General features: G+C 39.1%; 2 protein-coding genes across 7 annotated transcripts in view; both read left to right on the top strand.

Annotated features, from left to right (window-relative positions):
* The first annotated feature begins 29 nt into the window (after positions 1–29).
* Positions 30–1563, top strand: FMC1 (formation of mitochondrial complex V assembly factor 1 homolog). 3 transcript variants are annotated; one of them, XM_044455513.1, is made up of 3 exons: positions 30–250; positions 590–781; positions 1276–1563. In XM_044455513.1, the coding sequence occupies exons 2-3, from the start codon at positions 644–646 to the stop codon at positions 1477–1479; spliced, it is 342 nt and encodes a 113-aa protein (XP_044311448.1). In that variant the 5' UTR covers positions 30–250; positions 590–643; the 3' UTR covers positions 1480–1563. The 3 variants fall into 3 exon arrangements, with proteins under 3 accessions (XP_044311448.1, XP_044311446.1, XP_044311445.1); XM_044455511.1 differs by having other exon boundaries at positions 32–250; positions 478–781; XM_044455510.1 differs by lacking the exon at positions 30–250 and having other exon boundaries at positions 257–781.
* Positions 1564–5506: 3943 nt separating this feature from the next.
* Positions 5507–27992, top strand: part of LOC123036334 (putative RNA-binding protein Luc7-like 2) — a 30946-nt gene continuing 8460 nt past the window's right edge. Inside the window, exons 1-7 of one of the 4 annotated variants that reach the window (XM_044455503.1) lie at positions 5507–5885; positions 15358–15428; positions 16848–16942; positions 23430–23528; positions 24088–24198; positions 25556–25699; positions 27385–27561. In XM_044455503.1, coding sequence (XP_044311438.1) covers positions 15371–15428; positions 16848–16942; positions 23430–23528; positions 24088–24198; positions 25556–25699; positions 27385–27561 — 684 coding nt within the window. In that variant the 5' untranslated portion in view covers positions 5507–5885; positions 15358–15370. Of the gene's footprint in view, positions 5886–5968; positions 6231–15357; positions 15429–16164; positions 16283–16847; positions 16943–23429; positions 23529–24087; positions 24199–25555; positions 25700–27384; positions 27562–27992 lie in introns of those variants that run through there. The other 3 variants (XM_044455504.1, XM_044455502.1, XM_044455501.1) reach the window with 3 other exon arrangements.

Below are 27992 nucleotides of genomic sequence, written 5' to 3'. Positions count from 1 at the left end.
CTACGCAATCGAATTAATAAACGCAGACGATCGTCGTAGTCACTGAAGCCATTCATTTGAACACTTTCATGGGTAACTGAGACCGCCGACTTTTCATACGGGCAAGGAACCCGCCTCCGCCTAAACGGCTGAGAATGCTTCCGTTGCAGCCTCCAACAAACGTCGCCCATCCCCAACCGGTTGACTTCAACTCCCATGATTCCCTAGTGATTGCGGAAATTCCGGGCCAAGTCGTCTAGGGGACACCAGCGTAAGACGGGCTGCCTTAATCAATTTGTTAGAGCGGTTGTCAAGTGTTTGTTTGTAATCGATTTGAACATGATTATAGAATGTTTAAAAGATATGTTATAGGGGGCTGACCCAGTACGTCCGATGTATTTGATGATTGATTATTTTTTTAGTTTAAAATCTTAAAAAATGTGCAAAAAAAGTGTTTGTTTGTTTAATTCAATTTCTTTGCCTCCCTATAACCTAAAGTTCTCTGGACGGCTTAGTTAGACTCGAAACGACCAAAGCTTGGTGAGTCTGCATAGTCGGGACCATTTGAGGCCTGGCCGCGGCAGGTGAAGGGCCTTTCTCTTGTTTGCAGAAGGAGCGGCGCTCTTATTGGCTCGACGTCAAGTAAGAGCTTTCGAGCCGGAAGATGGCGGCGCTCGGGTCGCCTCTTCGCACCTTCCGTGGCCTATTACGCGAGCTCCGTTTTGCGCAAGGAGAGGCAGGCCTTTCCTATCGGGACACGGTGGCTTATCCATTTTTGAAGGAGGCCTTCCGCGCACACCGGGTACGTTGGCGAGATGGGGCAGTTATAGATACAAGAGGCTTAAGAGAGAAAAAAAAGGATAGGCTCGCTATCCCGTAACGTCTCAGGTCCTTTCGGTGGCGGAACTAGGTAGCGGGCTTCAAGCCCTCAAGAAAAAAAAAACTAGTTTGCATATATTAATTTGCATATGCTTTAAAGTCTCTGTGTTTTTAAAGGACCCTGTCTCCTGAGAGAGATGGCAACGGCAACCTCCTTTTCCTTTCTTTTTATTTTCTTAATCATTTCAGTTGTTGTGTTGACTCATTCATCCTGTGTTGTTGGTTTTGTATACCACCCAGGGAATATGATTGAAAGGAAGGAATGCACCAGGTGGATGACATTTGTACCTCTGGAGTCCCCCTGCCCCCTATATTCATGGAGGAATATAGCCTCCATTTTTATTTAATTTTCATGCACAAAAACTTGGAAATGTACAGTAAAACCACTAAACTTCTTCTGTTCATCTTTCTTCCCAGGTAACCAGTGAAAAATTATGTAGGGCTCAGCATGAGCTACACTTTCAGGCTGCCACATATCTTTGTCTTCTGCGTAGTGTCCGGAAGCACTTAGCACTACATAAAGAATATCATGGAAAAGGACAGCGATCAACAGAGGAAGTGGCTGAACTTGTAGGGCTTAAACTGCCACAACAGCCTGGAGGGAAAGGATGGGAGCCATAAATACGAAAGATTACTTTACAAAAACTATATAAATTGTGATTTTTCAAGACACTGTACTTGTTTAAATAAAAGGATTGTATGAAATATAGAATTTCTGATTAGATATGTGTTGCCCTTAAAGCAAGATCTACTACATATGTATTGAGGATCTGCTTATTCAATCCTCACTTTCAGCCTGACACTGCTGCCACAGTGAAGTGTTAGCTGCAGTTACAAAATAATGTAGAATGTCCCATGTTGAATACTGCACTTGTCAGCCAAGATCTCCTCAGAGCTCTTTAGCAAGAAGTACTAAGTTAGATTGCAATTCTATGTGTACTAATGGAATTATGACCTCCCTGAACACAGTGAGACTTACTTCTGAGTAAACTCACAGATATTCTTCTGCTACTAATATCTAAGAAAGTAGTAGTATTAAGGGGTCCAAATGTCAGCATCTGTAAACTTCCCAGTTCTTTAAAGAGCTGCTCTCAAAGGCTAGAGCAGCTCTTTAAGTACTGATAATGTAATCCATACAGCTGACCTACTTAATTTAGTAACAATATTTTCTACCAGCTGAAGGTCCCAGGAAATCTTCAAAAGTAGCCATATGTATAGCACATTACAACAATCAAATATCAAGGTTTTTTAATTTACTTATTTCATTTCTATGCCACCGCCACCACCCAGCCAAAGCTCTCTGCGTGATTTAAACAGTCCACAAAAACAGATAATACAGTAAGTTAGCTGGCTATGGATAAATGTCCTGGACTATCTTGCTCTAGAGGAAGTTGGAACTGGTCCATCAGCCTGAACTGCTGGAAGATAACTTGCATGTTATGGAGGGTACTTGAATATTCAGTGGCAATAGTAGTAAGATCAGGTTTATTGTCTAGGGGTACTATTAGATCCACAAATTAACCCTGTCCTAAAATAAATTCCCCATACTCTTCCAATGACCAGGCAGATCCCCTGCCTCTCTGTCTTACCTACATTGCTTCATTTTATTGGCCCTTGTTCAGTCCAACAAAAGAAAAATCAATGGATATTACTGGATATTATAGCTTAGTGATATTACCTCAACTCAGACCACCGAATGACTTCACATAGGTGTACCATGTAGATTTTAAATCATGTTAATGAATGACCTTAGCTATACTATTTCATGTGATGATCTTGTGATTCTGTTGCTTTTTATTTATGTTTTATCATTTAGAAATAACATGGCAGACAAAATAATTTCATAGCATATATACTATTAGCCTAAGCATAAGAGCCTTATGCAGCAAGAACACCAGCCCCAAGTGAATCTAAATGGCCTCTTATAGCTTGTCAGTTTGTTCTGGTCTTGAAAAAAATCTTTTTTCATCTATTCTTGTGGGCCCTGTCATTAAAGTGTGTATCAAAGCATGTGCCCAAAAAGGACTTCTTTGGAACTGTAAATAGCTGTAATCCTTCGATTGCTTTAAATGTACCCTTACAAATGACTCTTTCAAGACTACATGTTGACAGTCAAGAAAAGTTAGATTGGGCCAAAAGACCATATTCCACCAAGTCTTTTATATCTTCAGGCTGTAACAACAGAAAATCATCCAAAATAAGATTACATGCTGTATTAGACAAATACAAGGAAAAATGTATCAGTAATTATCAATTGATACTAAGTAATAAAGGGATGTTCAAAATCCTACAAGCTAGGCTCAAGCAGTATATGGACCAAGAACTACCAGAAGTACAGGCAGGATTTTGAAGAGGAATTAGAGATCAAATTGCCAACATACGCTGCATCATAAGAAAGCTAGGGAGTTCCAGAAAAACATCTGCTTCATTGACTACGCTAAAGCCTTTGATTGTGTGGATCACAACAAATTGTGGCAAGTTCTTAAAGAGATGGAAGTACCTGACCATCTTCTTTGTCTCTTGAGAAACCTATATGCGAGTCAAGAAGCAACAGTGAGAACTGGACATGGAACCACTGATTGGTTCAAAATTGAGAAAGGAGTTCTTCGGCAAGGCTGTATACTGTCTCCCTGCCTATTTAACATTTTATGCAGAGCACATCATGAGAAAGGTGGGGCTAGATGAATCACCAGTTGGAATTAAGATTGCTGGGAGAAATATCAGCAACCTCAGATATGCAGATGATACCACTCTCATTGCAGAAAGTGAAGAGGAACTAAAGAGCCTCTTGATGCGGGTGAAGGAGGAGAGTGCAAAAGTTGACTTGAAACTCAACATTAAGAAAACTAAGATCATGGCAGCCGGTCCTATCACTTCCTGGCAAATAGATGGGGAAGAAATGGAGGTAGTGACAGATTTTATTTTCCTGGGCTCCAGGATCACTGCAGATGGGGACTGCAGCCAAGAAATTAAAAGACGCTTGCTCCTGGGGGGACAGCTATGGCAAATCTAGACAGCATACTAAAAAGCAGAGACATCACCCTGCCAACAAAAGTGTGTATAGTCAAGGCTATGGTTTTCCCAGTTGCAATGTATGGCTGTGAAAGCTGGACCATAAGGAAGGCTGAGCGTCGAAGGATTGAGGCCTTTGAGTTGTGGTGCTGGAGGATACTCCTGCGAGTCCCTTGGACCGCAAGGCGATCAAACCAGTCTGTCCTTGAGATCAACCCTGACTGCTCTTTAGAAGGCCAGATGCTGAAGATGAAACTCAAATACTTTGGCCACCTAATGAGAAGGAAGGACTCCCTGGAGAAGACCGTAATGCTGGGAACAATAGATGGCAAAAGAAGAAGGGGACGGCAGAGAATGAGGTGGCTAGATGGAGTCATTGAAGCAGTCAGTGTGAGCTTAAGTGGACTCCGGGGGATGGTGGAGGACAGGAAGGCCTGGAGGAATGTTGTCCATGGAGTCATGATGGGTTGGACACGACTTCGCAACTAACAACAACAAAAAATAATTATAGAAACAGTTCAAAGTATGGCTTCTGCAGAGGATCTTAAAGTACTGATTGTGGTACAGATTTATATTAGAGGAAATATAATTGATATTTTTCCTCATCCTTTCCCATAATTACTAACACTTTCTTGCTTGACAAGCAAACAGCCAATGTTAGGCAGCAGTACATGCTGCTTCTCTTTCTCACCATCACCATGGCTGTGATGGAGGACAAACAGACTGTAATGAAGAGAAGAGAAAGAGCAACTGCAGGGGATTCTTATCAGGGGGCTCTAGACAGGTACCTATGTCTGTGCTTGAAGTTGGCCTGGGAACATGGTCTTTTCTGTAATTGGCCCCTACTAAAGTATATCTCCCCCATGCGCCCTGCCTCACTTCTGCTGACTCAAAAAAGGCCGTTTGATGAGGTGCTTGAGTATCATCTGGGTGAAAATAAAGCTTTTGAGAGATCCTGATCCCGAATCTCTTTAAACTGTCAATATGATACTGGGAGTCAGTGCGCCTGCTTTCAGGCAGGCAAAATGTATTCTGGGCGCTGGATATATTAGCAACTATATTAACTATTTTATGCGAATGACTTCCAAGCTGTCTTTAAGAACAGGTTTGCTCCACATCGCAACAATCCAACCCAGACGTTACTAGTAATTCCTAGATGAAGTCTAAGATTTGCATAAGCGGAATTTGGATGATTGCACTGCAAAACTACGGAAAGGAGAAAATAACCACGTGTACACAAATAGGGAGTCGGTCCCCCTTAATTCAGGGAAGCGTGATTCCTCTTCTCCGCTAAATTCTAACCACAGCTTGGCTAAAAAAAATGTGTCTGAAAGTTTCAAAAGGCAGAATGATAAATGACTAGTTTTAGAGGCGGGAGAATATTAAATCGACACATTCTAGACGCTTGTCCAATACAAGGAACTACGTCATAGTAAGAAACTGCAGTACCACACTCAAACTCCAATTTGAAGTACGATAGCTACTCCAGGCCAATCAGGAAGGGCAGAACGCCTAAAGCTAATAGGTTCGTTGACCACCACTGTAGCCAATCAGAGGTATGCTGATAGTCACGAAAGGCGGGAGGAAGGGCGCATGCGTGTGGGCGCGCACGCACGGATGTCCGTTACGGCCGGGCAGCGCGCGCGCGCGCGCCTAGGGAGGCAGGCGTGAAGGGGGCGAGCGTGTGGGGGTACTCGCGGTCCTGAAACGGCGACGGGCGCGAGGCGGTTTCCGCTTTCTTTTCGACAAGAAGAGGAGACGTAGGCGCCATTGTAACTGCGCCTGCCTCAGGCAGGAAAGAAAGCGAGAAAGAGGGAGGAAAAGCGAGAGATTCCGACTGAACTCGCCCCTGAGAAAAGCGACCGCGGCGTCTGGTTCGACATCAACCTAGGCCTCTGTGGGAGGGGCTTACTCCGACTTGGCCGGCCCCACCCCGGCCCCGCGCGCTTTCAGGATGTCGGCACAGGCCCAAATGCGCGCGATGCTGGATCAGCTTATGGGCACCTCCCGGGACGGTAAGAAGAAGTGTCTGCTTGTCAGGCTGAAAGAAGGCGGGGATGCGTTTCGCTGCGGGAGGAGTGGGGAGAAGAAGTAGGAAAGGCCTGGTGCGTTGATGATTGGCAGTGCCTGCGTTTCGGTTCTTTCCTCCTCCCCGCTAGGGGCGGGTTTCAAGGAGGATAAGAAGCCACCGCTCTGGAGCTGCCACTATGAGCTGTTGCGAGAGGTGGCCGGAGTTTTGTGGATGGTTGCGCCGGTGTGGGAGGTGATCGCCACTGGTTTTCACGAAGGCCAGGTTCGGGGGAGGGATGCCTTTTTCTTCGGCGAAGGAAAGGCGCCTTTTCCGTCCGCAACTTGCGGAGGTGAGGCGTTGAGGTGACGGTGTAATAGTTAACGGATCTAGACATAGCATTGAAAAGTGAAAATGACGATTTTTCTTGGCTCATCAGTGAAACAGCAGTTTGCTTTATCAGTGAAACAGCAGTTTGCGGTGGGGAGCATGAGCTCGTTCGAGCCACTGTATAAAACTGGTGTGTGATTTGTTTTGTTCTTTGTTTTTGTTTACTCTGACCCAAACCAGCATTTCAAGTCAATTAGCATTGCAAAGAAGAAGCAATAGACATTTTGACATTATTCTTAGCATTATCAGGAGCTAATCGAACGTGAATGGGACAGTATCCTTGTGTTCTGGGAGCTGTTTATATTTTAGAACATTTAACTGGATTAAATTTAATGAATTATTTAATTGGATTTAAAAACCCTGAGAAGAAGCTTTTGCAAGGGCTCATTCTGATAAGCATATAGTTTGATGGTCCTTTCATAGTTCTGAATAGAATTAAAAGCATCTCACATTATGAAAATTGGTATATAAATATGATAAAATAGAAAGTTTCAAAGTACTCACATAATTTAGTCTCTATTATGAAACCTGACATTCGAAGAGATGTATTGGGAAGATTAGAAATGTTGAATGAATGCATCTTGTTGCATGATAAGGCTAGGTATAACACAGTTTAAAGAGAATATTACAGCCACCTTGCTCAACCAGCTTCATCTATAAAGTGATCTTATGAGTCTTCCATGCTACATAATTTAATGAAACAGATTGAGGTTAGTGTGTTTTTATCTTTGGAGAATGCTGATAGAATTCTCCCTCTTCTCAAAACTTACAAAAATGCAGCCCCCTGAGCAATTCATTCTCCATCACATTGTAGCCATTGAGATTCAGTATATCCAACCATAATCACAAAAAAAAAAAAAAAAAAAATCTAGAATTGTGTCTGTTTAGTTCTTACCTTTCCCTCCCATTTATTAGAATTAGGTTTTTTGTTTCCTGTTTCTTAAGAAAAATGTTCTGATCATTTCACTTCTTTTCACCAAAGTTATCTGGGATGATGATGATGATGGAAAAATGGTGAGAGGGTTTAAGCTATACACAGTCAGTAATAAAATCAAATTTAGTGTCCTTTAAAAGAGCAAGAGAGAGAAAGGCATGCAGTATGTTCAAAGAATATTTCCAGTTTCTATTAAAAATATTTTTTGCAAACAAGAAATTTCTTGTTTTATTAGAAAAAGTATGTCTGCAGTTATGTTATTTGCTTTTCAGTGCCAGGCCAAGACCTTTTTATTTAAACGTCATTTTAATTGTTAATTTTATTTATTGATTTTAACAACCTTGGCCATGATGTCTCCAGCTATATTTTATTGTATTAATGATATTTATTTATTTGTAAGCTGCCCCGAGGCTTAGGCGAATGGGGCGGCATATAAGTTTGCTAAATAAATAAATAAATAAATGTTTAAACAGTCCAGAGATTTAACCCACCGACAAACCATGGGGTTTTTATCTCTCAGTAACCCAGACTGCAGGTAAAGGCTGACTACCCAGGAAGGACTGTTCCTGGATTGCTTCAGAAAGTGGATGTGAAGTAGGAAGTGGCAAACAGTGGGTGGAAGCATGCTAAGTCCTGGCCGCTATCTCTAATTCAAGTGATTTTTAACACAAGAATTGGTGTTATGTACAAACCAGGTCACTTATTGTTTTCTTAATGTCTCTGCTATAGATCAATGCTATAAGAGCAAACTTATGAAACAAAAAGAGCTTAATTTGACATGAATTTTAAGGAATTCAGTGAATGAAAAAATACAGCACTAACCATATCTTTCTTTTGTTTATGTTTACATAGAATATGCCGCATTGAGTTCAACAAAACTTTTCTTGATATTAGGATTGCACCCTGGATGGATTATATATAGCTTTACTGTATTTTTGTATTAATCCAGCCACCAAATACATAGTTAACAGTCTATCAAACAGTTTAGAGTAGAGTACCAGGTTCAAACATCACAGTTGTGAGGTTCCTGGGTTGTTGCAGAATGCAGATGTAAAATAAATGTGAACAGAAATTGCTGGTGCCCAGTTCCAAAAACTCATGAATGCAAACTGGGCCAGAGTGTGGATTGGGCTGAAATCTCTTTAGGATTGTTTCTTCCTAACTGAATATAACTTTGAAAATACTGTAGAAATAATGGGCTACTTATACCTCTGCTGCATCTCTTGCAGCCATTGCTTCTGTTGCACAAGTGGTGGGTCTTGCCAGTTTTGTTGTGCATGTGGGACACTCCTCTTGCATGACAGAAACTTAGTGCTTTGCAGAGGAAACCCTGAAATAAGCAGAAATAGGGACAAGTGAGCTCTGCTAATCTGCCCCATTCCGGAAGCAAATAACTTTATTTCCAGTTGCTCTGGAAGCACTAGATCTGCCTTCCTCAAGTGATGGGTCCCACTTGCAGTCAGCAATTGCAGGTACCCCTTTGCCCATCCAGCCCCCACTTGGTTACTATTGTGATGTGTAAACCTGGGGAGCAGGAATAATGTAACGTAACTTACTTTTGCCATATTTTTCCTTGTTAATGGTGCTTTTCCTTTGACAAACTGGCAATTGACCCCTGACAAATATGCACAAATAGCCTATATGCATTTTGCTTGGAACATTTCAGCTGTCAAAGTGAACTACAAAGTACAGTAGTTAACAAAGAAACCAACCAGACTACAGGTGAGATTGTGAAAAACTGCAGAGCTTTTTGCTGCACTTGCTGAACATCTTGATAGTTAATTTCCACAACCTGTTATGAAATTGTCCTTGTGGATAGCATAACTCATTGTGATTAGTGTGTGTGAACCAGGTCATTATGCAAGGGTAGTTTAATTCTTGCATAACTGACACTTAGTGGGTTTGCATGATACAACTGTTGGCAAGGGTCACAAATTCCACAGCCTCATTTTGAATTTAATAACCCACAGTGAATTGTGCACACCACTGTTGTGTATGTGTGTGATTTAGATGTCCCTGTGTACTTGATCTTACATTAGTTTGTTTAGGATTGTATTATTTATTATATTCTACCCTTTACAGTGTCTCAGGGCTGCAATTGTATCCGTAATGACATCCAATTTTAATAAACAATTTTAATCAACATTTTAAAAATGTATCCTACTTTTAAATTCCATTAACATGATCATAGTAGTGTATAATGATATTAAGCAAACTCGGTTCAGATTATTACAATTAAATGGCACCAGATGTAACAGCAATAGAACACCTTATATAAAACTTACTGGAAACTGAAAATAAATGTTTGTTAAAAGGCTTGAGCACAACAAATATTATCTTTGCAACTAAAACTTAACAAAGCCCATTCTAGGCAGATCTTTAGTTGAAGAGGGCTGTTCTACAAATGGGGTGTCACTTATGAAAAAAATGTTTTCCTCTTTGCCATCTTCCTATCCTGAAGGCCTTGGAAGCCAGGCAGTTTCATATGGGAGTAAGCAGTCCTTTAGATACCATGCCTAAAGTTGAGAAGCCAGTACTTTGATTTGTGCCTGGAAACAAATAGGAAGTCAATGCAGCTGTTTCAACACTGATAAGCTATATTCCTGATACTTAGTACCAGTTGGTAACTTACCATATATTTCTGTGTATAAGACGCTAATTTTTCTTAAAAACATTTATTTAAAAAAGAAGGTGCGTCTTATACACAGGGGCCATGGGTGCACGGGGGAAGGAGACTGGGGGTGTCACCACGGGGGGGGCGGCAAAGCGGTGCGCATGGCAGCAGCTTATTCGTTGGAGATAGGTAGGAAAAGGGGGGGCATCCTATACATGGGGGTGTCTTATAGACGGAAAAACACGGTAAATGGTACTGTTAGTTTCTGAGCATTCTTCAAGGACAGTCCCATGTTGAGGATATCGAATAGTCTAGTCTGGAAGTTACTAGTTCATGGGCCAATAGCAGCCAGGGTATCTTTGCCCAGCATGTGACACAGAAGTCTCATTTGCCCAAACTGGTAGGCAGCGTTTCATGTCATTGATGCTACTTGGGCATCTAAAGTAGGGATTTTCAGTAGTACAGAAATAGTACAAATAAATGAGTAATTACATTAAGTTCAGTGTCCCCAGGCCCCATCAGTAAATTATATTGCTACAAACATGATTAAGTATTAAAGGAGATCATGCTGCCATCTCTTATTAAAGTATTTTGACCTAATTTATGAGGAATTTAAAATATTTTAGGGCGGCATTTTAGTGCAGCATTGAAGCTACAGACACAGACCCGACCTAACAGTTTGGCTGCGTCTTAGATGTACCTCTATCAAGCTGTGTGGAGAAGCTGCTTGATGTTGAGGAGTTGGTTTACTATCTTTATTTTTACATTTGAGTTCATATTATAATGCCAGTAGCATTTTGCATAGTTCTAACAGTAAAATGTGTGATTGGTATCAGAATATTCTTGAACAATTTTCTGAAATACAGTTTCAGGAGTGGCTTTGTTTTTTGGCCCCCAAAATCATTTACCACGGTAAGTATCTTCCCTACTCCCAACATGGAAAAAGATAATGATTAACATTCAGCTATGAGTGCTGACTCCATTACCTACTAGACATAGACCTGATGAAAATAAAGTGTTCTAGTCCTCCTAGTAACTAGCAAACCTTCCCTTGACCTATCAGTTGTGGCCATTTTTTCCCCTACTTAATTTTTATGAGGGTGATACTGGGCCAAGTGAGAATGAAGCTGAAAGAAGCAACACTGGAAAGAAAAAAGCAAAATTGTTCAGTATGTACAATATATAAGTATTGCACTGTTAACCTCAAATTGCCATAGTTGCTTTTGATAAGCAAATACAAATGCAAAGTATCAGAGAAAAGGTTGCAGAATCTGCTTGTAAGAATAAACCAGTGTAACTAGTAATTCTATTTAGTTACAAATTAACATAGTTGAGTGGTCAGAACTGTTCAGGAAATATATGGGGGAAATCAGTGGTTTAAGTTTAATTTTCGCTGATTTAAATCTTATCAATGATTTAAATCACCTTGATTTATATTAGTCTACCCTGCTTCAACGTAAATGCGACTGAAATTGGTATGAGAGCTATCCTTGCAATTACGGTGTCAGAGCTTCTTGGAGGTACCACACAATCAGTTAATTTCCTCCCCATGCTTGGAAAAAGTGCTCACAGTGAAGAATCATCCCTAACCTCACTCAGATAAGTTTGGAATACTATGCATGTTCACTGTAGTATTGGAGGCCTTGGAGATGGGACAGAGTCTTGTTCACCATGAATTCTTGCAGGTTAGCAAGGCTAGACATAATTGATCAGAATCTGCTAAATTATGAAACAGTTTCAGATTGTCAGATTCTCTCTCTCTCTGATGGATCTAATGAATGGAGCCCACACATATCAGAGAGGCCAGATAACACAGAGGTTTAGAATAGTATAATGAAAAACTCTTTGAAAACACTGAGTGCTGCGAAGCTTGAGAAGGGACTTAAGCATAAACATCATATATGTTCTGTTTCTGTTGATTATTTTGGCATTGTTTATAATATGCCACCATTACGGACTCTTTAATGGTTGCAGTATAATAGCACTGCACTTTTGGAAGATCATTTAAATCACTCTTAAACTTTGCAATTACAAACCTTACTTGTTCAAGAGAACAACTTATTATTTGACTAACTTTTTGAACAGTTTTTTTCCTTGAATGACAAATTCAGGAGTCTAACATAAGCTCCAAAGGCCCCTGGAAGTTTTTGTTTTACAACCATAGTCTGATCCCTAGGACATAACATGATCAGGATCTTTGTGACCTTCCAAATCTGATGATGAGAAATCTTAATTCCCTATTCTTATTTTCTGTGTTAGCTAATTATTTGGAAGTAGAATGAAAATTGGGAATAAGCCAAGCCTTAGTGCTTACTGTGATCAACAAGACTCTTGGCTATGATTGCTATAGCTAGTTTTGTATATTGTAATACAGCTTTCCCCAAACTCAGTGCTATATTCTAGTGGTGGCAAACCTATGGTACGCTTGCCACAGTGGGCACGCAGAACCCTCTCTGTCAGCATGTGAGACAAGTCGCCCCAGCATTACCCCAGCAGCCGAGCATCAGATAACAGTGCTTATAGGGGCCATGCACATGGTTGGAAAGGAGTAGCGGTGCCAGGTGATGATGTCATGAGGCTCGACTCATTAGCTGCAACTTGTCTGAGCTTTCACATGGGCAGTCAGTGTACTGCCAAGGAGATACATAGATACAGATACTTGCTTGGACTGGCTGTGAGTTGTTTTTTCTAAACTAAAACCTCAGTATTCAGGTTTTGCAGTGTTGGCACTTTACGATAAATACGTGGGTTTTGGGTTGCAGTTTGGACACTTGGTCTCTAAAAGGTTCGCCATCACTGTTCTAGAGCATATGAAAAGTTTTCATTGGGCCATTTTGCATGCAACAACAGCCCATGGGTTAAACAACCCATGGGCATCTGGGATGAGTAGGAGAGAGCTGCCACTTCTACTTGTACCCAGCAGCTCTTTCACGGGTGACTCAGTCAAGAACAAAATAGGATATTAAAGCAAAGGAAAGGTTTTTGTTATTTTTTCTTAGAGCTACATTGTCTAGGATGGGTGTGTTTTATATGTATTTGTCCTGAATAGGCCTTTTGAAAGTACATAGATTTATACAGATGAAGCTATTTTATGTTGAATTAAAAGCAACCATACGGGAACAGAAATCAGTTTTGGAAGAACTTGATCCTTTATTGCTGAGAAATTGAGGATATCTGCTCTTTCCAAGAATAAACCCTTTTTATTTCCTGACACATAGAAAGAAATATATTTGCTCTTTGGTGACCAGAGTTAAGTTGGCCTCTGCTAATTTGTAATTTATGTAATCTAAACTTGAAGGAAACCAAAATTATATGTTTCATGGTGTTGAGAATGGAGGCTGAGGGTTGCTTCTGATATAACATTCCTCCTCTCCCTGTTTATACACACACAGACTATGACAGAAAATAAAAGGCATTAATCTGTGTGGACTCCTAAGAAAAATTAGGGAACATAGTAGTCAGTAATCTTTTTCCCAGGCTTCTTTGTTCTGCTGTTTGGCCTGTTAGGTGGTTTTCACACTGTTACCTGTATTGGTTTTTTACGAATTAATTTTAAGTTAAAATAAAATAAATTCAGCATATATTTAGCTTTAGTAGGGAGATGGTAGGGATTCATATTAGAAAAGAACAGTACTGTCCTTGTACAGAACATATAAGCATGGTACAATTGTGGTTGTATGTGTGACTTCTTCAGGGTGACAAGACATGGGACTATGGTTCAGTGCTTCAGTGCCTACCTTCAGTGCTGGGAGCAGATATGACAATTATGCTAATGTTATGCTTTCACAATATCTTTCTGTGAAGGAAAATATTAAATCCAAAAAAGAGGCACAGTTAATGCACAGTTGAGTAAGCTGGAATTATGGTGGGCTTGATTGGGAGAAACTACTTATTCAACTTCTTTGTGGCTCAGCTATCTCTGATAAGCACCATTTGAGGTACTTGTTGATTTACTTGTTCTCAATCCCTAGCGATGTGTACAGAATTCTTAGTGAAATTCCCAGGTCCAGTGCAATATAGATGAAGCTAAAGGCTCTTTATTAACTGACCTGCTTGTCCTTGTTGTTTTCTCTCACAGCTTTAGACCTGAGACTTAAGAAGGCAGTATAGAAACCCCAAAACAGAAGAGTTACCATTAGCACTAGTAGGGTTCCTGTAGTACTATGATTGAGAAAAGAATGATGTATTGATTGGAAACCAGTATTTTAATCTCTTTAGTTTGTGAGTGCTTGTTCAAATATTGAATGTCAGCAGTCTTGGATTAGTCTGAAAAACAAAAGGCACAGTACATATAAATAAGAATGTGTAATATAGTTTTGTTTTCTGTAACCTAAATTAATTTATTACTGTAACTTTATCTCTTACTATTGAAGTTATAGAAAAGGAAAACTTTGCATTTTCTATTTGTTTTTGTTTTGGGGTGTTTTTGGATTATGAAGGCCCCTCACTGCATCATGATCTATAGCATATTAATCTTTTAACATTTATATAGTTTTAAGGTTTAATATCCAGAAAATCTGTAATTTTAGTTTGTACAAACAGCTCACCATGATGCATGCTGGTGCTGTTTTCAGTATTCAGCTTCAGATAGTTGTTCTGTTGTTGGGTTATATGAGGGTTGGTTAACATCACAAAGCCCCTGCTGCTTGAGTTGACATAACAAGCAACAGCCAGGCATTGAATATTCACATCCTGCCCAGCAGATCATTATGACTTAAGCCATGATGGGTTCTGTTGATTGTACAGGCTGGGTCATTGTCAACATAGCAATTGTCCTCATAATTCATGAAGATGCATTCCTGTTCTAATATTATATGGAAATATGGTTTGGGCCAGACACCTTACAAAAAAGAAAGCTGCTGTTTCTAAAGATGAATTTAGCTTTGTGATTGCATAAATTCATTGCTACAATTGCAAGAATAACCCCCTCTGAGGACATTGGAAAATGTAACAATAAAACAGTAAAAGCTAACTCACATTTCATTCATTTTTTAAAATACCATGGTAACTGTAAGTGCTGGTCACCAAAGAGCTACTGTAGCAATCAGATTTTATCTAAATTTGTCTTTTAAATAGATGAGTAAAATGCTGTTCTTGTTTAAGAGTTAACATGGCTCTGATGAGAATTCATTTTTATGTGATGTGCATTTTGAGAAGTTGCAACAGCTGAAAAGCATTAAAAAAACATAGTTATAAGCAAGGCTGGAAAAATACTTCAGATTCTAGGCATCAGAATCCACATTTTATGGCAAACATCAAATACTTAGCTTGTTGGGAAGGAAAAAGGATGGGAATAAATAAATACCTAGGAATTGATACCTAGGAATTAAAATACTTTTCCAGCCATAATTTAGAGACATATTTATTTCAGTGAACTCTCCCCTGAATAACAAACTAGCTCATTACCATCAGGCACAAAATAATTCAGGTTTCACACCATTATTTACATTCAGCATGTATTTCTAGATACTGTACTGAAAATGCTGGCAGAGTTTATTATATACAAACTGAACAATCTGGCCCCTTGTTTTATTCATAAAGGTTCAATGTATCTATGCCTGCCTACTTCATTCTGCAAGGGAGTGTCAGAAAGGCCCCGCATTCGCCGAGCCGTGAGTTATTGCTAACTTTTCAGATGTGTTAATTAATGTGAAACCTGCAACTTGTGTATTTAAAAGAGAGAGAGAGAGAGAAACAGAAACTGATGGGAAAACATCCCAGTTTCTCTCAAATTTTCTGCAATAGCAGGCATGAATTTTAAAGAGAATTCTAAATTTTCATAAGTATAAAATGATTAAATCTAGAAACCTAGCTTCTGAAAACCTATTGTTGAACTACTCTGAAGCTGTTCTAGTTTGTGAATTACTTACCTAATTAGCCTCTAGATAAACACTGATATCGGAAACAAATGTTTAATTTCAATGGAATATAGCCCATCTGAAAATGTTACATTTTAATTCTGCATAGGGCAAAGAGTTAAACTGGAATTAAACAGTGAAATGATTAAAGTAAGGATTTAGAGTGTAGAGTCACTTCAATTGCCTGTTTCAGACTTACTGGAATAGAATAGTGACTGCATTTGTAACAGCAAATTTCTCTACCCTCAGGGGTGGATGAAGTTGGGGTAAAGTTGCATACATATCCTTGTCCCAGCAGTTCTCCTCTGCTTCAGTAATTCACCAGTAGGTTTTCATTTTACATAATTACAATTTAAAGGGTAATTTTTTTAAAAAAATTGAATAATATGAGTTTTATAACTGCTGCTGCATCTGCAGACTGAAAATGCTTTTCACAGGAACCTCCTTTCAATATGAAATAGTAACTATTCCACTGTCCCTTTTCTTGAAGGAAAACAAATCCTGCAATAAATCAGTAGCCAGGTGTTCAGTTTACCATTTAGACCTCATATTTCCAACCTTGTTCACAGATGAGATTGATTAGACTTGCAATTGGACTTCATTGTGTGGTAAGCAGGCTGATGCTTTTGTGTTCATAGAAATCTCAGTTTGTCATTAATGCAGATATGTTTCCATCTTACGGGGTTTCACGTTTGTACATAATGTAGCTTGTAGGCATTTTTCTTTTTCCCAGTGTTCTAGCTTTATATAAATACCAAAATCTAAAGTGTTGAACCTGGTCAAAGTAAAAGCATCAATTAATGCCACAAATAAGGTCCTGAAGAAATAGCAGCTGGCATTCAGTCAATGTGCAAGGAGTATTTATTAAATACTTACCAGGCTGTTAACGCTAAATGCAGTCCATATTAATAGGACAAAACATCTGTGAGGCAGTGCATTGTCATCCAATGTTATTAGCTTCCTTGCATTATTTTAATGCTGGGTGGTATGTAAAATAGTTACCACATGTAATCCATTAGTGATGCTGAAATAGTATTGACTTTTCAGTTTCATTTTATTAGATTTTTTTTTGTCTGAAATGGAGAACAGTCTTTTGAACAAATAGTGAAACAATTCTAGTTTGCAGAATGTTTGGTATCAGTCTAATCAGAAATGTATGTTGCTGTGTTACAGGGGATACTACCCGTCAGCGAATCAAATTCAGTGATGACAGAGTATGCAAAAGTCATCTTCTCAACTGCTGCCCTCATGATGTCCTCTCTGGAACAGTGCGTATTTTTTATTATTCTTTGGCAGTAATCTCCCTATCAGCATCTTTGTGAGGGAATATCAGGCTTTGAATGCAGTCCACAATCATGTCAACTTCTACACAGTTTTACTGGAGTTATAAGTAGTATCAAGACTCTGAACAACAAAAAGGCTTCAATTCCAGACATTTCCAAGCAGAAATGTATCTTAGGCCATGTGTAATAGACTCAATCTGCCTGAAAGAGAATGGTCTTCTACTACACTAAATGAAAGAATAAGGGTTACTAGTGATTCTTGGGAATCACATTATTTATGGTTAGCTCCTATAATAGACAGGGAACTGGACTCAGATGTGGAACTAAAAGACACCTCCCCCCCCCCCTCCAGCCTCCATAGGTTGGGACATAAGGGCCCAAGGCCATGCCACTGGTAACATTTGCTTCCTCACAGATATGGCACAACGTCCAGGAAACCACATTGTGTGGGCACCATTTTCTTCTATTTGTTGTGCAGTGAAACATGTTCCCAACTAAATTGGCAGTTGGAAAAGCACCCTAGCTATTTGTTGAACTGGAATCCTACTTTGCTACACGCCAGCCTCCTCTATTGAGGGTAGATGGTACACCGCAAAGTTGATCCAACTGAGTTATTATTGGCTGGAGAAATACTCTGGCTACCAGTTTAGCCAAGGATAATTGATGCACATAGCATCAATCCAGTAGAGAAGGTGTTGCACATACGAGTGTGGGGCTTTGCATGCTGTGAATCTACCTAATGGAGGAAATACGGAGTGCATGAACAAAATTGCTTAGTGCCAGGAGGAGATCCTACTCCCTGCATTTCCTGCCATGCTGTCAGAGGAACCCATTTCAGAAGATCTCTGATCACAAGGCCAATCCTTGCCCCCTGATGATTGCATAAGCTAGAAGAGGAGCCCCATAGGCTGGAATAAGCCCTCAAGATGGATGTTCCCTTCTATAACAAAGGTGTCAGCATATAGTAATAGAAATCTCACAGTGAAAGAAAACAGGCATAGCTGGGATGTTGTAACGTTAAGTCGTTACATGATTTATACATGATCTCTGGACTTTCTCTATTTTTTACATCTTGGAAATGTTCTTTATTTTTTCTTTTGCTTATAGTATCATTTATAAGAAATTTGCATTTCACCTTGATATACATAGAGCCAGATAAATGTGTTTTAAGGGGTTGCTGCACAACTTTTGAGTAGGGGCTGGATGACCGCCCCCCCCCCCAGCTCTTCATAATTTGTATGATGTCAGGTGGGCCTACCTGTTCCATTGATGCCAGTGGTGTGACCATACCCACCTGATAGCATTTGCTTCTTGACTCAAAGACCAGGTAGCTTTCTAGCAGGACACTTGAACCAAGACCAGTCTCCACTGTGTACAAGTTTCGCCCTTTAGGGAGCCCTGTGTGCAGCAACACTGATTGAACCTAACCCCTGTTACTTCACTGAGGAGCAAGGGAGACTAGGTCAGCTTTATCCTGCACACCCTGCATCCTTCCTGCAATGGGGAAAGAAGGTGAAGCAGCTGAATCCACACTGTTTTTCTAACAGAGAAGCAAAGGACTTTCAACTGCTTTGCAGAGCCTGACTCCTTCCCCCATATACAGAAAGGAGGTAGGGTGTGTGAAGGTGGAGCATTGCCTGTTGCCCCTCACCCTGCTGCTATCTCTGATCATAGGTTGGAATTGGCAGTGGGATTAAGGGGATAGTGGGTCTCACCTGCAGGGAGAATAGTCACTTTCTTCTGGTGCAGATGAATCCCAGTGCTGCTGCCCCTCTTCTGCCTACTGCTATCTCTAGTCTGGGACTGGAGAGAACAGTAGGGTTGTGCACTAGCAGAGGAACCCTCACTTATCTCTGAACACAAATTGTCATAACTGCAAGGGGATTTCTCCATGGAGCCTAAGTCCTACCTGTTAGAGGAACCACAACAGGCTGTACAGACCAGAATGGGGTAGTCTATGGACTGCATTAAATGAGCAGGCAAGAGGTCTTATACCCTTGCTTTAGGGTCTGGACCTGACTGCATATTACCAGTTGAGTCAGCCATTGCTTAAATTATTTTTATATCATTGCCAGTTTCAAATTCATGGTTTCAATTTTTATATCTTCAGAGTGGTTTTTATGTAGCAATTTTTATGTAGAGATCCTTTTTCTAACAAGAATTATCACAGTGTTCCCCCCAAAAAAGTCAAAAAATTTTCTTCCAGGTTTGTGAAACTGAATCTTGGGGCATAGGAAGTTTCCCTATAATATCACTGTTAGCACAGATTGAGCATTTTTTATTCTTGGACAATGGATTCTACTGATATACATCCCAAAGGAAAAGCAGGATTTCAAATATAGCTTCTTTTAAGAAATATGCTAAAATGCCTGAGTGACAATGTTATAGAACCCCTTAGAAAATGGAAAGAACAAGCAAGTTTGTTCTTTCCTAACTCTTGATTCAGGCTATTGGAAAGCAATTAAGAACTGAGTTGCAGACTGAAGATGATGATGATGTTAGTCGCGAAGTCGTGTCTGACCCATTGTGACCCCATGGACAACATTTCTCCAGGCCTTCCTGTCCTCCACCATCCCCCGGAGTACACTTAAGCTCACACAGACTTCTTCAGTGACTCCATCTAGCCACCTCATTCTCTTTTGTCCCCTTCTTCTTTTGCCCTCTCTTGTTCCCAGCATTAGGCTCTTCTCTTCTTATTAGGTGGCCAAAATTTCAGTATCTGACCTTCTAAGGAACAGTCAGGGTTGATCTCTTCTAGGACCGACTGGTATGATCGCCTTGCAGTTAAAGCACCAGTTCTTTGCTTGTTATTTCACAAGAATTTGAATCTTTTATATATTTTGGTTCAGCTGTTGCCAAAGTTAATTCTCACTCTTAGAAAGGAATATCCAAAGACATAATGTGACTTCTGGGACACCCTCCCAGGACCATAGGATTATGCCCTTAGTTTGGATCTAACCCTGTTTGTATAAAAATCCAGGATTTTGATCTAATGTGTACTGATGTGAATTAGAAAGTTGTAATAATAATACCAGCTTTTATATTTTGAAACATTTAATTATTATCTGAACTTCAGTTCCACTTTGACTTGGCAGACATTTCAAACTGGTTCAGGGTAGTGTTTTGGTGAAAAAAGAATAATTTAGACTAGTTTTTGGTTTGTGTGTGATTTAGTTCTAGTTTATGTCCTTTAAAAATATTGTGTAATACAGAAAGAATCAAACTGAACCATTAGAGAAGGAAAAAACCCTTTACAATTTTTAAAAGATATCCAAAAAGATTCATAGCACTAGTTACATTATTATATATTCCAATATATCAAGTATGTAACAGACCATACTGCCTTTATTTAAAAAAATAATTAAGAGCATACTTCAACAAAGAACCTCCAATATGAATAGATTTATCCATTTGTAGATTACACGTAAAAGTCACCTATCTAAACAATAAAAGTTTCATTAAATTTTTTGTTGTAATATCAGCCTTTTAGCTTTCAAAGGAGCACAGGGAATTATTTACATTGAACTTGCATTAAATTCCAAGAGATGAATAAGTAATTAAAAAGAACTTGTATATCCTTCAGTACTGATGAACTTTCCAGTACAAGATTATCTGAATTATTATCTTGCCCCAAAAAGAAGTTGCCATTGGGCTTTTCCAAAAAGTGTGAAGAAAAGAAGCATTAGTAGCATTATATCACCAACAAATGGCACTTAATTTAATTAAGCCCTTATTAAGGAGATGTTGCAACATCCCATATACTTAAAACATCATTTTTGGCTAAATTATGCATAATCTAAGATTCATAAACCCTTGCAAAATGGAAAATAAGCACTCCATTGTATATCATATTTATGATATTAAATAGCTACAGGCCAGTATAGGTGATCAGCATCCATCAATACTTTCAATAACATTGGCAACTCTGGGGCTGTAAAAGCAGGAGAAACATATCTAGATTCTAACAAAAGTTTCTGTTCCATAGCTGCAATTTATATATAGCACCCAAAGCAGAAGATGTGCCCACCCACAAATAAAAATAAAAATCATCAGGACTAACAAGCTGATCCGAAATTTTAAAAAGCAGCCAAACATTTTCTTGTCATTTTTTGAATCCTGATTTCTGCATAAAATTTTGTGTGTGCAAATATGTCATACATCAGTAGTGGCCCTGAGAGTTAGGCATGTCCTCATTTTTCTCATAATGAAATATGTAAAAAGTTGTAGCTTGATATGCATGGCATGAATTAAAAAAATGTTTTTCCTTTGAGACAAACATACAAGACAGAAAAATGAGAGATGTTGGTGAAGAAATGAAATTGAGTAGTGAAATATTGTCAACAGTAGCAACATGTTTATCGTCTTACTATATCTGGATTATAGAACTGTGGTCTTTTTTCCAGCTGTCTTAAGTGATATAGCCTAGGAAAGGTTATACTCAGAGATTTCAAAGTACTTGATTAGTTATATAATATTGAGCTTGTATATTTTTTTGAAAACCTTTTAACAGTGTTAAAATGAATTATAACAGGTGTTATTTCAGTATATTTCACAAACTGATGCAGTAACTTGGCATGCTTGCCTGAAAAAGTATGTCAGGCATGAACAGTGTTCATGTAATCAGGGAAGAAAAAGAAACCATATGTGTGCAGGTTGTCACATTGTCCTAACCATCTGGGCTGGCTTCCAAGTCTTATAACAAGCGAAGCCACAACCACCTCACACTTTCCCATGTTTGGACATTACAGCAACCCATGTCCAAGGCTGATGATGTAAATGAGGTGTCATGCAATTGATATGTGTACAGCAGGAAAAAGTAGCCAGTATGGCTTCTTTTTCTTCCCCAGTCATGTAAATCTGGTCAGTATGTCATGCTATCTCACTGGTCAGTATGTCATGGTTTTCCAGAGTAAGTTTCTGTAAAGGTTTTATTGAACTTCAGTGTTCCTCAGTATTGAAGATAACATAATTCCTTTGTCGTTAAATTTATAGCAGTACCATTCTTAATGCTTTTTCAGGATACTTAATACAGAAATCCTGTCATTTTCAAGTCTTTTTATTGACTGTAACCAGTTGTTATGAATTATTTGCATAGTCTACTTTAGCATCTATTTCATTATGCATTTTGATACAGCATGGCCTATGCTGCTCTGCTATTGGACACCAACCCTGTTTAGCTTCCTTTGGATGTTTACATTTATTTCACTGAGTTTTGTGAGATCTTGCATTTCAAAGGTAAACCTTCCTCATGTATTGTTGTAAACCAGTCTCATCCAAGCCAGGCATCTTCTAGATATTTTGAATCACAACTTCCAGCATGCTTGACCACTGGGGATACTAGCTAGAACTTCTAGAAACAGGCCCAAACATCTGGAAGGTACCAGTTTGTAGAGAGCTCTTGTAAACTCTCTTCTTGGCATGTAGTACTTTTTGTTAGTATAGAGAAGTCTGTTTTGCCATAGCTGTATCAATTTTGCGTAAAATCTTTGGTCTCAAACCAATGCAGTAACTGACCTCTTCCCTATACCAGCTTGGGGGCCATCGGGGGGAAAGGATTTTAGTTCTGTATTTCAAAAAAAAAAAAAAAAAAATTTAATTGTGACTAATCTCCCAGAGAGGTTTAGCTACTGAGCAGTGTAGAAATGTAAACTTACAGGCAGGATAAGGAAGGACTCCCTGGAGAAGAGTCTAATGCTGGGAACAATAGATGGCAAAAGAAGAAGGGGACGGCAGAGGATGAGATGGCTAGATGGAGTCACTGAGGCGGTTGGTGTGAGCTTGGGTGGACTCCGGGGGATGGTGGAGGACAGGAGGGCCTGGAGAAGTGTTGTCCATGGGGTCATGATGAGTCAGACACGACTTTTCGACTAACAACAAATAAATCTTTAAACTTGATAAGGAAAGCAGTGATAAGGAATAGTGCCAAGGAAAGATATCTAACCCTTGTTCACTGCTGTGGGGTTATCAGAAGGTTGTGATCCTTCTAACAAACCATGCTACTCAGGTTCAGATTAGATGACAACTGTGCCTGTGCATGATTATGGAAATAATGCTCCACCTGTACTGCAATTAAACCACCTGTGGATTTTTTTATCATGTAAACTGGCCCATTGGTTTTGTCACAGGTTATCATTAGGGGTATGCTTGTAACATGGAAAAACATATTCAGGATTTTTCAGCTTTCCAAGTATTAAGTTGCTGCTTAAGGCTGTACCATGTATAGTAAAGATTGAAACAAATATTTGCTGCTGATTTGTGCAAATGATTATACTGGTGTTTGTGGATGTTTCAGTGCAGTTTGGGTTGGATAGCTTAATGTGGGAATACATGTGATATGCTGTAATAATTTCAAACATACTGTTTTCACGCTTATGTAAATTACTTGAAAGTGGCTTCCTTTACTATATCAGAACAGAATATGATCTGTAACTACTAATGCTTCCCTTGTAATATTCTGCTTTTTTCTTTTCAGAGGATGGACCTTGGAGAATGTTTGAAGGTGCATGACTTGGCACTAAGAGCAGATTATGAAATTGCATCAAAAGAACAAGACTTTTTCTTTGAGCTTGATGTATGTTTTGCTTTTGAATTAACTACTATATAAAGGCTAGAGAATGTACACCATATCAGATTAGTATACAGTGCAATTGTGTTCTTTAAATTCTTAGTTCTGTCAAGGGTTGTGGTAAATGCCAGAGATTTCAAAATTATTTTTCCAGAACAGGTAGTATTTGAAAGGTATACAGTTCCATGTTTTCAACATGAAATTTGGAACTTTTGGTAGTTATTAAGAGTTACTAATAGTTCTTGATATTGTCTTAGTCTCTAAGTCTCTTGCTTAGTCTCTTGCTTGCTCTCTGTGGACCAAAGTCTAACCATTTCTCTAAAAATAGCATTTCATTTTGAGAAGAATCTATTCTGGTAGATTTGCCTTCTGTACCTTTGAGTCTTGCTAACATCAGGAATACACAGCACATTTTCTCAATGGGGTTTCTTTCACTGAAGGCATGGCAGATGGAATATCCTAAGGTTATTATTGGCTCTGCTTCTGATAGTATATACAACAAGTGGAAGAACAAGTCTAACATCTGTGACATAATTCTAGCAGTGATTGTCCTTTGATACTGTAGGCAATGGATCATCTGCAGTCATTCATTGCTGACTGTGATAGAAGAACTGAAGTGGCAAAGAAGAGACTGGCAGAAACCCAAGAGGAGATCAGTGCTGAAGTTGCAGCCAAAGTAAGCTTTTAACACTCACACTCTGCAGGATACTCTCTGGATAATTCTTTTAGCTTAGTTCTTGAATAACTATACTTCAGAAATACTTTATTGTCTAAAATTTTTCATACTTACCCGCTTGTCTCCTTAATCATCTTGGCAACCCTCTGAGGGTATTAGTTCAATTTAGAAGAAGTTGAACTATAGCTGAGAAAGGACAACATGCACAGATGTTAAAGGAAGTAGATGTAAGTTTTACAGATCTATGTTCAAGTCTCTGGCTGCCTTGATATTAGCAATTTTTAATATATGGATTGAAAGCTTCTGGAGGAATTAGACTGAAATAAATGCATAGACATTGGAAAGAAACATAACCCAAAGGTGCAAAAGCAAGTTTTGCAAATCAGTAAACTGTACTGAAATCGTCTTAGGAGAAGTTGAAAGCCACCTCTTTTTCTTCAGAGGTGCAAGAAGATTTATGGGGTTGTTCAAGCAATGCAAGAAGGAATGGAAAACTCACCCCATGCCTGTATTATCTCAATTGCTGAGCAGATGTTACATGATTCATGACTAGTTTGCATGTGGTGTCATTTTATATTGACTTTTAACAATGTCAGCTATTTTGAAGTGGGTAAATGCTATAGCCAGTGAGAGCCAGTGTGGTGTAGTGGTTAAGAGCATGGGACTGGGACTCAGACGATCTGAGTTCTAGTCCCCGCTCAGCCATGGAGCCAACTGGGTGACGTTGGGCCAGTCACAGACTCTCAGCCCAACCTACCTCACAGGGTTGTGGGGATAAGATGGAGGAGGAGAATGATGTAAGCTGCCTTGAGCCCTTGTAGGAAAAAGGCAGGATATAAATTGAAAAATTAAATAAATAAATAGTCATAAGGAAAATTTTAAAGAGGAAGTCTTGAGCTAAGATTTTTCACTTGTATAAAGTATTGTGACTGCAAACTATTAGTTTAGGAAATGAGAGGCTGGTACCCAATTTTTGAATAGACATCAAAATTGGGTTTTTCCTAATCTTGTGTGATTCGCCAAGTGCTAAACAAAATTGCATCACCCAGAAACAGAAGGAGAGTTATAACCAAATAGAAAAAAAAAACTTTAAGGGAAAAAACCCTAAATGTTTCTATGAAGACTGAGTATATTCAGTGATCAAAGATTCCTCACTGGAAGAAGAAATTAAAAATGGAAAATTAGGGGGATAAGGGATGAATGAGGTATCCTCGAAGAGCTGGAGTGGACACCAAACAGGAGTACCCCATACTAACTTTTTTTTTTTTTTTTTTGGCAAGTCCCACTTGTTGATTTTGTTGCAGTGATTTCTGTTAATTTCTGAATTTTTCTTATGTATTATTTTTCCCTGCTAAAGGCTGAACGAGTTCATGAATTGAATGAAGAAATTGGGAAGCTGCTTGCCAAAGTAGAACAACTTGGAGCTGATGGAAACGTGGAAGAATCACAGAAAGTCATGGACGAAGTGGAGAAAGCCAGGGCAAAAAAGAGAGAAGCAGAGGTAATCTGAATTTGCATTCTTTAACAGTTGCTTTCACTTAGTCTTGGGATATCAAGGTTAAAAGAGTGGTTGTAAGCATAACAGTTTTCCAGTTCATATTCTTTATGAACAAACTAATTCATTGTGATGGCATATAAGGAGATGCTTTAAATTGGTTTAAATATATTGTCCCTAAAATCTAGTTAATTAGAGTTAACTGTTTTGGGTGGTTTCTAACTCTTCTTACTTCTTACCAGTCATGAGGGAGGGCAGTTCTGTGAAGCACTTGTGCTGCTTCTTCCCTTTCTGGGAGAAAACCCCTGCATATGCCAGAAGACTCAGATAAGGGTCTTTTGCAAAACAAAGATGAATCCCTCATGCTACTTCTCTCTTGTATATAATCCCAGTAGAAAGTGAGACATTGCCCCTTCCACCATAACCTCTGCATGTTCCAGAAGATTCAAGGAAGAGAGGAAATTAATGGTGCTCACAAATCCTGGTTGGTTACGAAATCCAACCAAAGGTTGTGAATTATATACAGGAAAAAAAAAAAAACAATCTATCAACAGTGCAAATCCATCTATTTTTTTCAACTTTTAAACTAGTTACTAACATGTTGGTTATGTTCTCCCTGAAAATGCTTATTAGCACAATCTAGTTGTGTGTGGTGGGCGGGGGAGATTGCATTCTAAATAACTGGTTCCTCTTGAGTTCTTCATTCTTGCTACCAGAGAAAGAAGCATCACATCATGTGAGTCAGAAAACCAGCTAATCACACCTTCTAATACTGAATTAAGTGTCAAAATTACGCCACTGAAACAACAGGTGGCTTGCAGAAGCACACATTGTCATATACACACATGCTCGCGCGCACACAAATATTTAGAAGATGGCCTTGCAGAAATGTTCACACCCGCACACCCTTTTAACTTGCCAGAAAGAATGGGCAAATATTACAGGATCCAGAAGCACAAAGCTGATAGAGGTTTACTCAAGAAGATTTGCAACTGTAATTGCTGCCAAAGGTGCTTCTATCAAGTATTGACTTAAAGGGTTGGATACTTATGTGACCATTTTGTTTTTTATTACTTTTTTGCCTGGTAAAATTTTTTGCACCTTCACAGTTTTGAATAACTTGAGTCTATCAGGTGGTGACAATGGTGATTAAATTCATCTCAATTCCAGGCTGTAACACAACAGAATATGAAAAAGTCAGAGGGGGTGAATACTTCTGTAAGACACTATAGCATAATGAAGGTAGCTGACCCACCTGCAAATCTAGTGAGAACTATGCTCAGTGGCCTACAACAGCCACAAAATGTCTGTTGGAGTAGAAACAAATGGGATAGGGCAGGAGAATGGACTGGCCTACTGTATTACAACTATGCATTGCAGGTCCTATTTGTTAATAGTCATTACATCCTCTGCTGACTTGCTTGTTTCAAAATTATTACATGACAGCATAATGTACAACCAGTAAGGCATATACAGAAACTACAGTGAAAGAGAGATCTATAAATCTGAAATCACTGTGAGAGTTGATGAGGACTTTTAACTGTAGGGTGGTGATTCTGCCTGGACCTCATGTCCCTGGCTAAATCTCCTACCCCTGTTTAAGAAAGGCACATTGTTCCAGCTAGTAAATAACATTCTGTACCAGTTACATGTTCATGTATTTTAGAGAAGTATTGTGATATCTCTCCTAGGAAGTATACAGAAATTCCATGCCTGCTTCCAGCTTTCAGCAGCAGAAGCTTCGGGTCTGTGAAGTGTGTTCAGCCTATCTTGGTCTACATGATAATGACAGGCGGCTTGCTGATCACTTTGGTGGAAAATTGCACTTGGGTTTTATTGAAATAAGAGAAAAGCTTGAAGAACTTAGGGTAAATATATACTGTATTCTTTGAACTATCAAAACAGTTACTGGTCAGACTATTTTAATACATTTGCATTAGTTAATACGGCATTAAAAGAGTTCACTGAACTTCAAATAGCTAGGAACCTGATTTAAACTTGTGTTCAAGAACTCTGGGACATGGATGCAGAACATATCTTTCTGAGGATAATGAGTTAATACACTAATAACATGAAGGACTTAGGCAGTTGTGGTATCCTCACTGTCATATCAGGTATCAAGAGATATCAAGAGATCTACCAGCCTGTATCCTGTCTCTTGTTTCACCAGCAAATAATTATTTTCCATTTCTAAAGTTGATTGATATTTTACTGTAGTTTTTACAGTTTTCTAAATTAAGCATTTGAATGTAAGCAGTTTCCACTCAAATTTGTTTGGCTTTTTTGTAATGTGTAACAT

Source organism: Varanus komodoensis, unplaced genomic scaffold, assembly GCF_004798865.1.
Source record: "Varanus komodoensis strain SLA01 unplaced genomic scaffold, ASM479886v1 scaffold8, whole genome shotgun sequence".
Classification (NCBI taxonomy): Eukaryota; Metazoa; Chordata; class Lepidosauria; order Squamata; family Varanidae; genus Varanus; species Varanus komodoensis.
This window is presented reverse-complemented; position numbering and strand designations above follow the sequence as displayed.

Bases quoted from the DNA above. Each gene is read 5' to 3' on its own strand.
- FMC1 (XM_044455513.1), top strand. From the start codon at position 644: ATGGCGGCGCTCGGGTCGCCTCTTCGCACCTTCCGTGGCCTATTACGC. The intron at 782-1,275 runs GTACGTTGGCGA...CTTTCTTCCCAG, and splicing joins AGGCCTTCCGCGCACACCGG to GTAACCAGTGAAAAATTATG.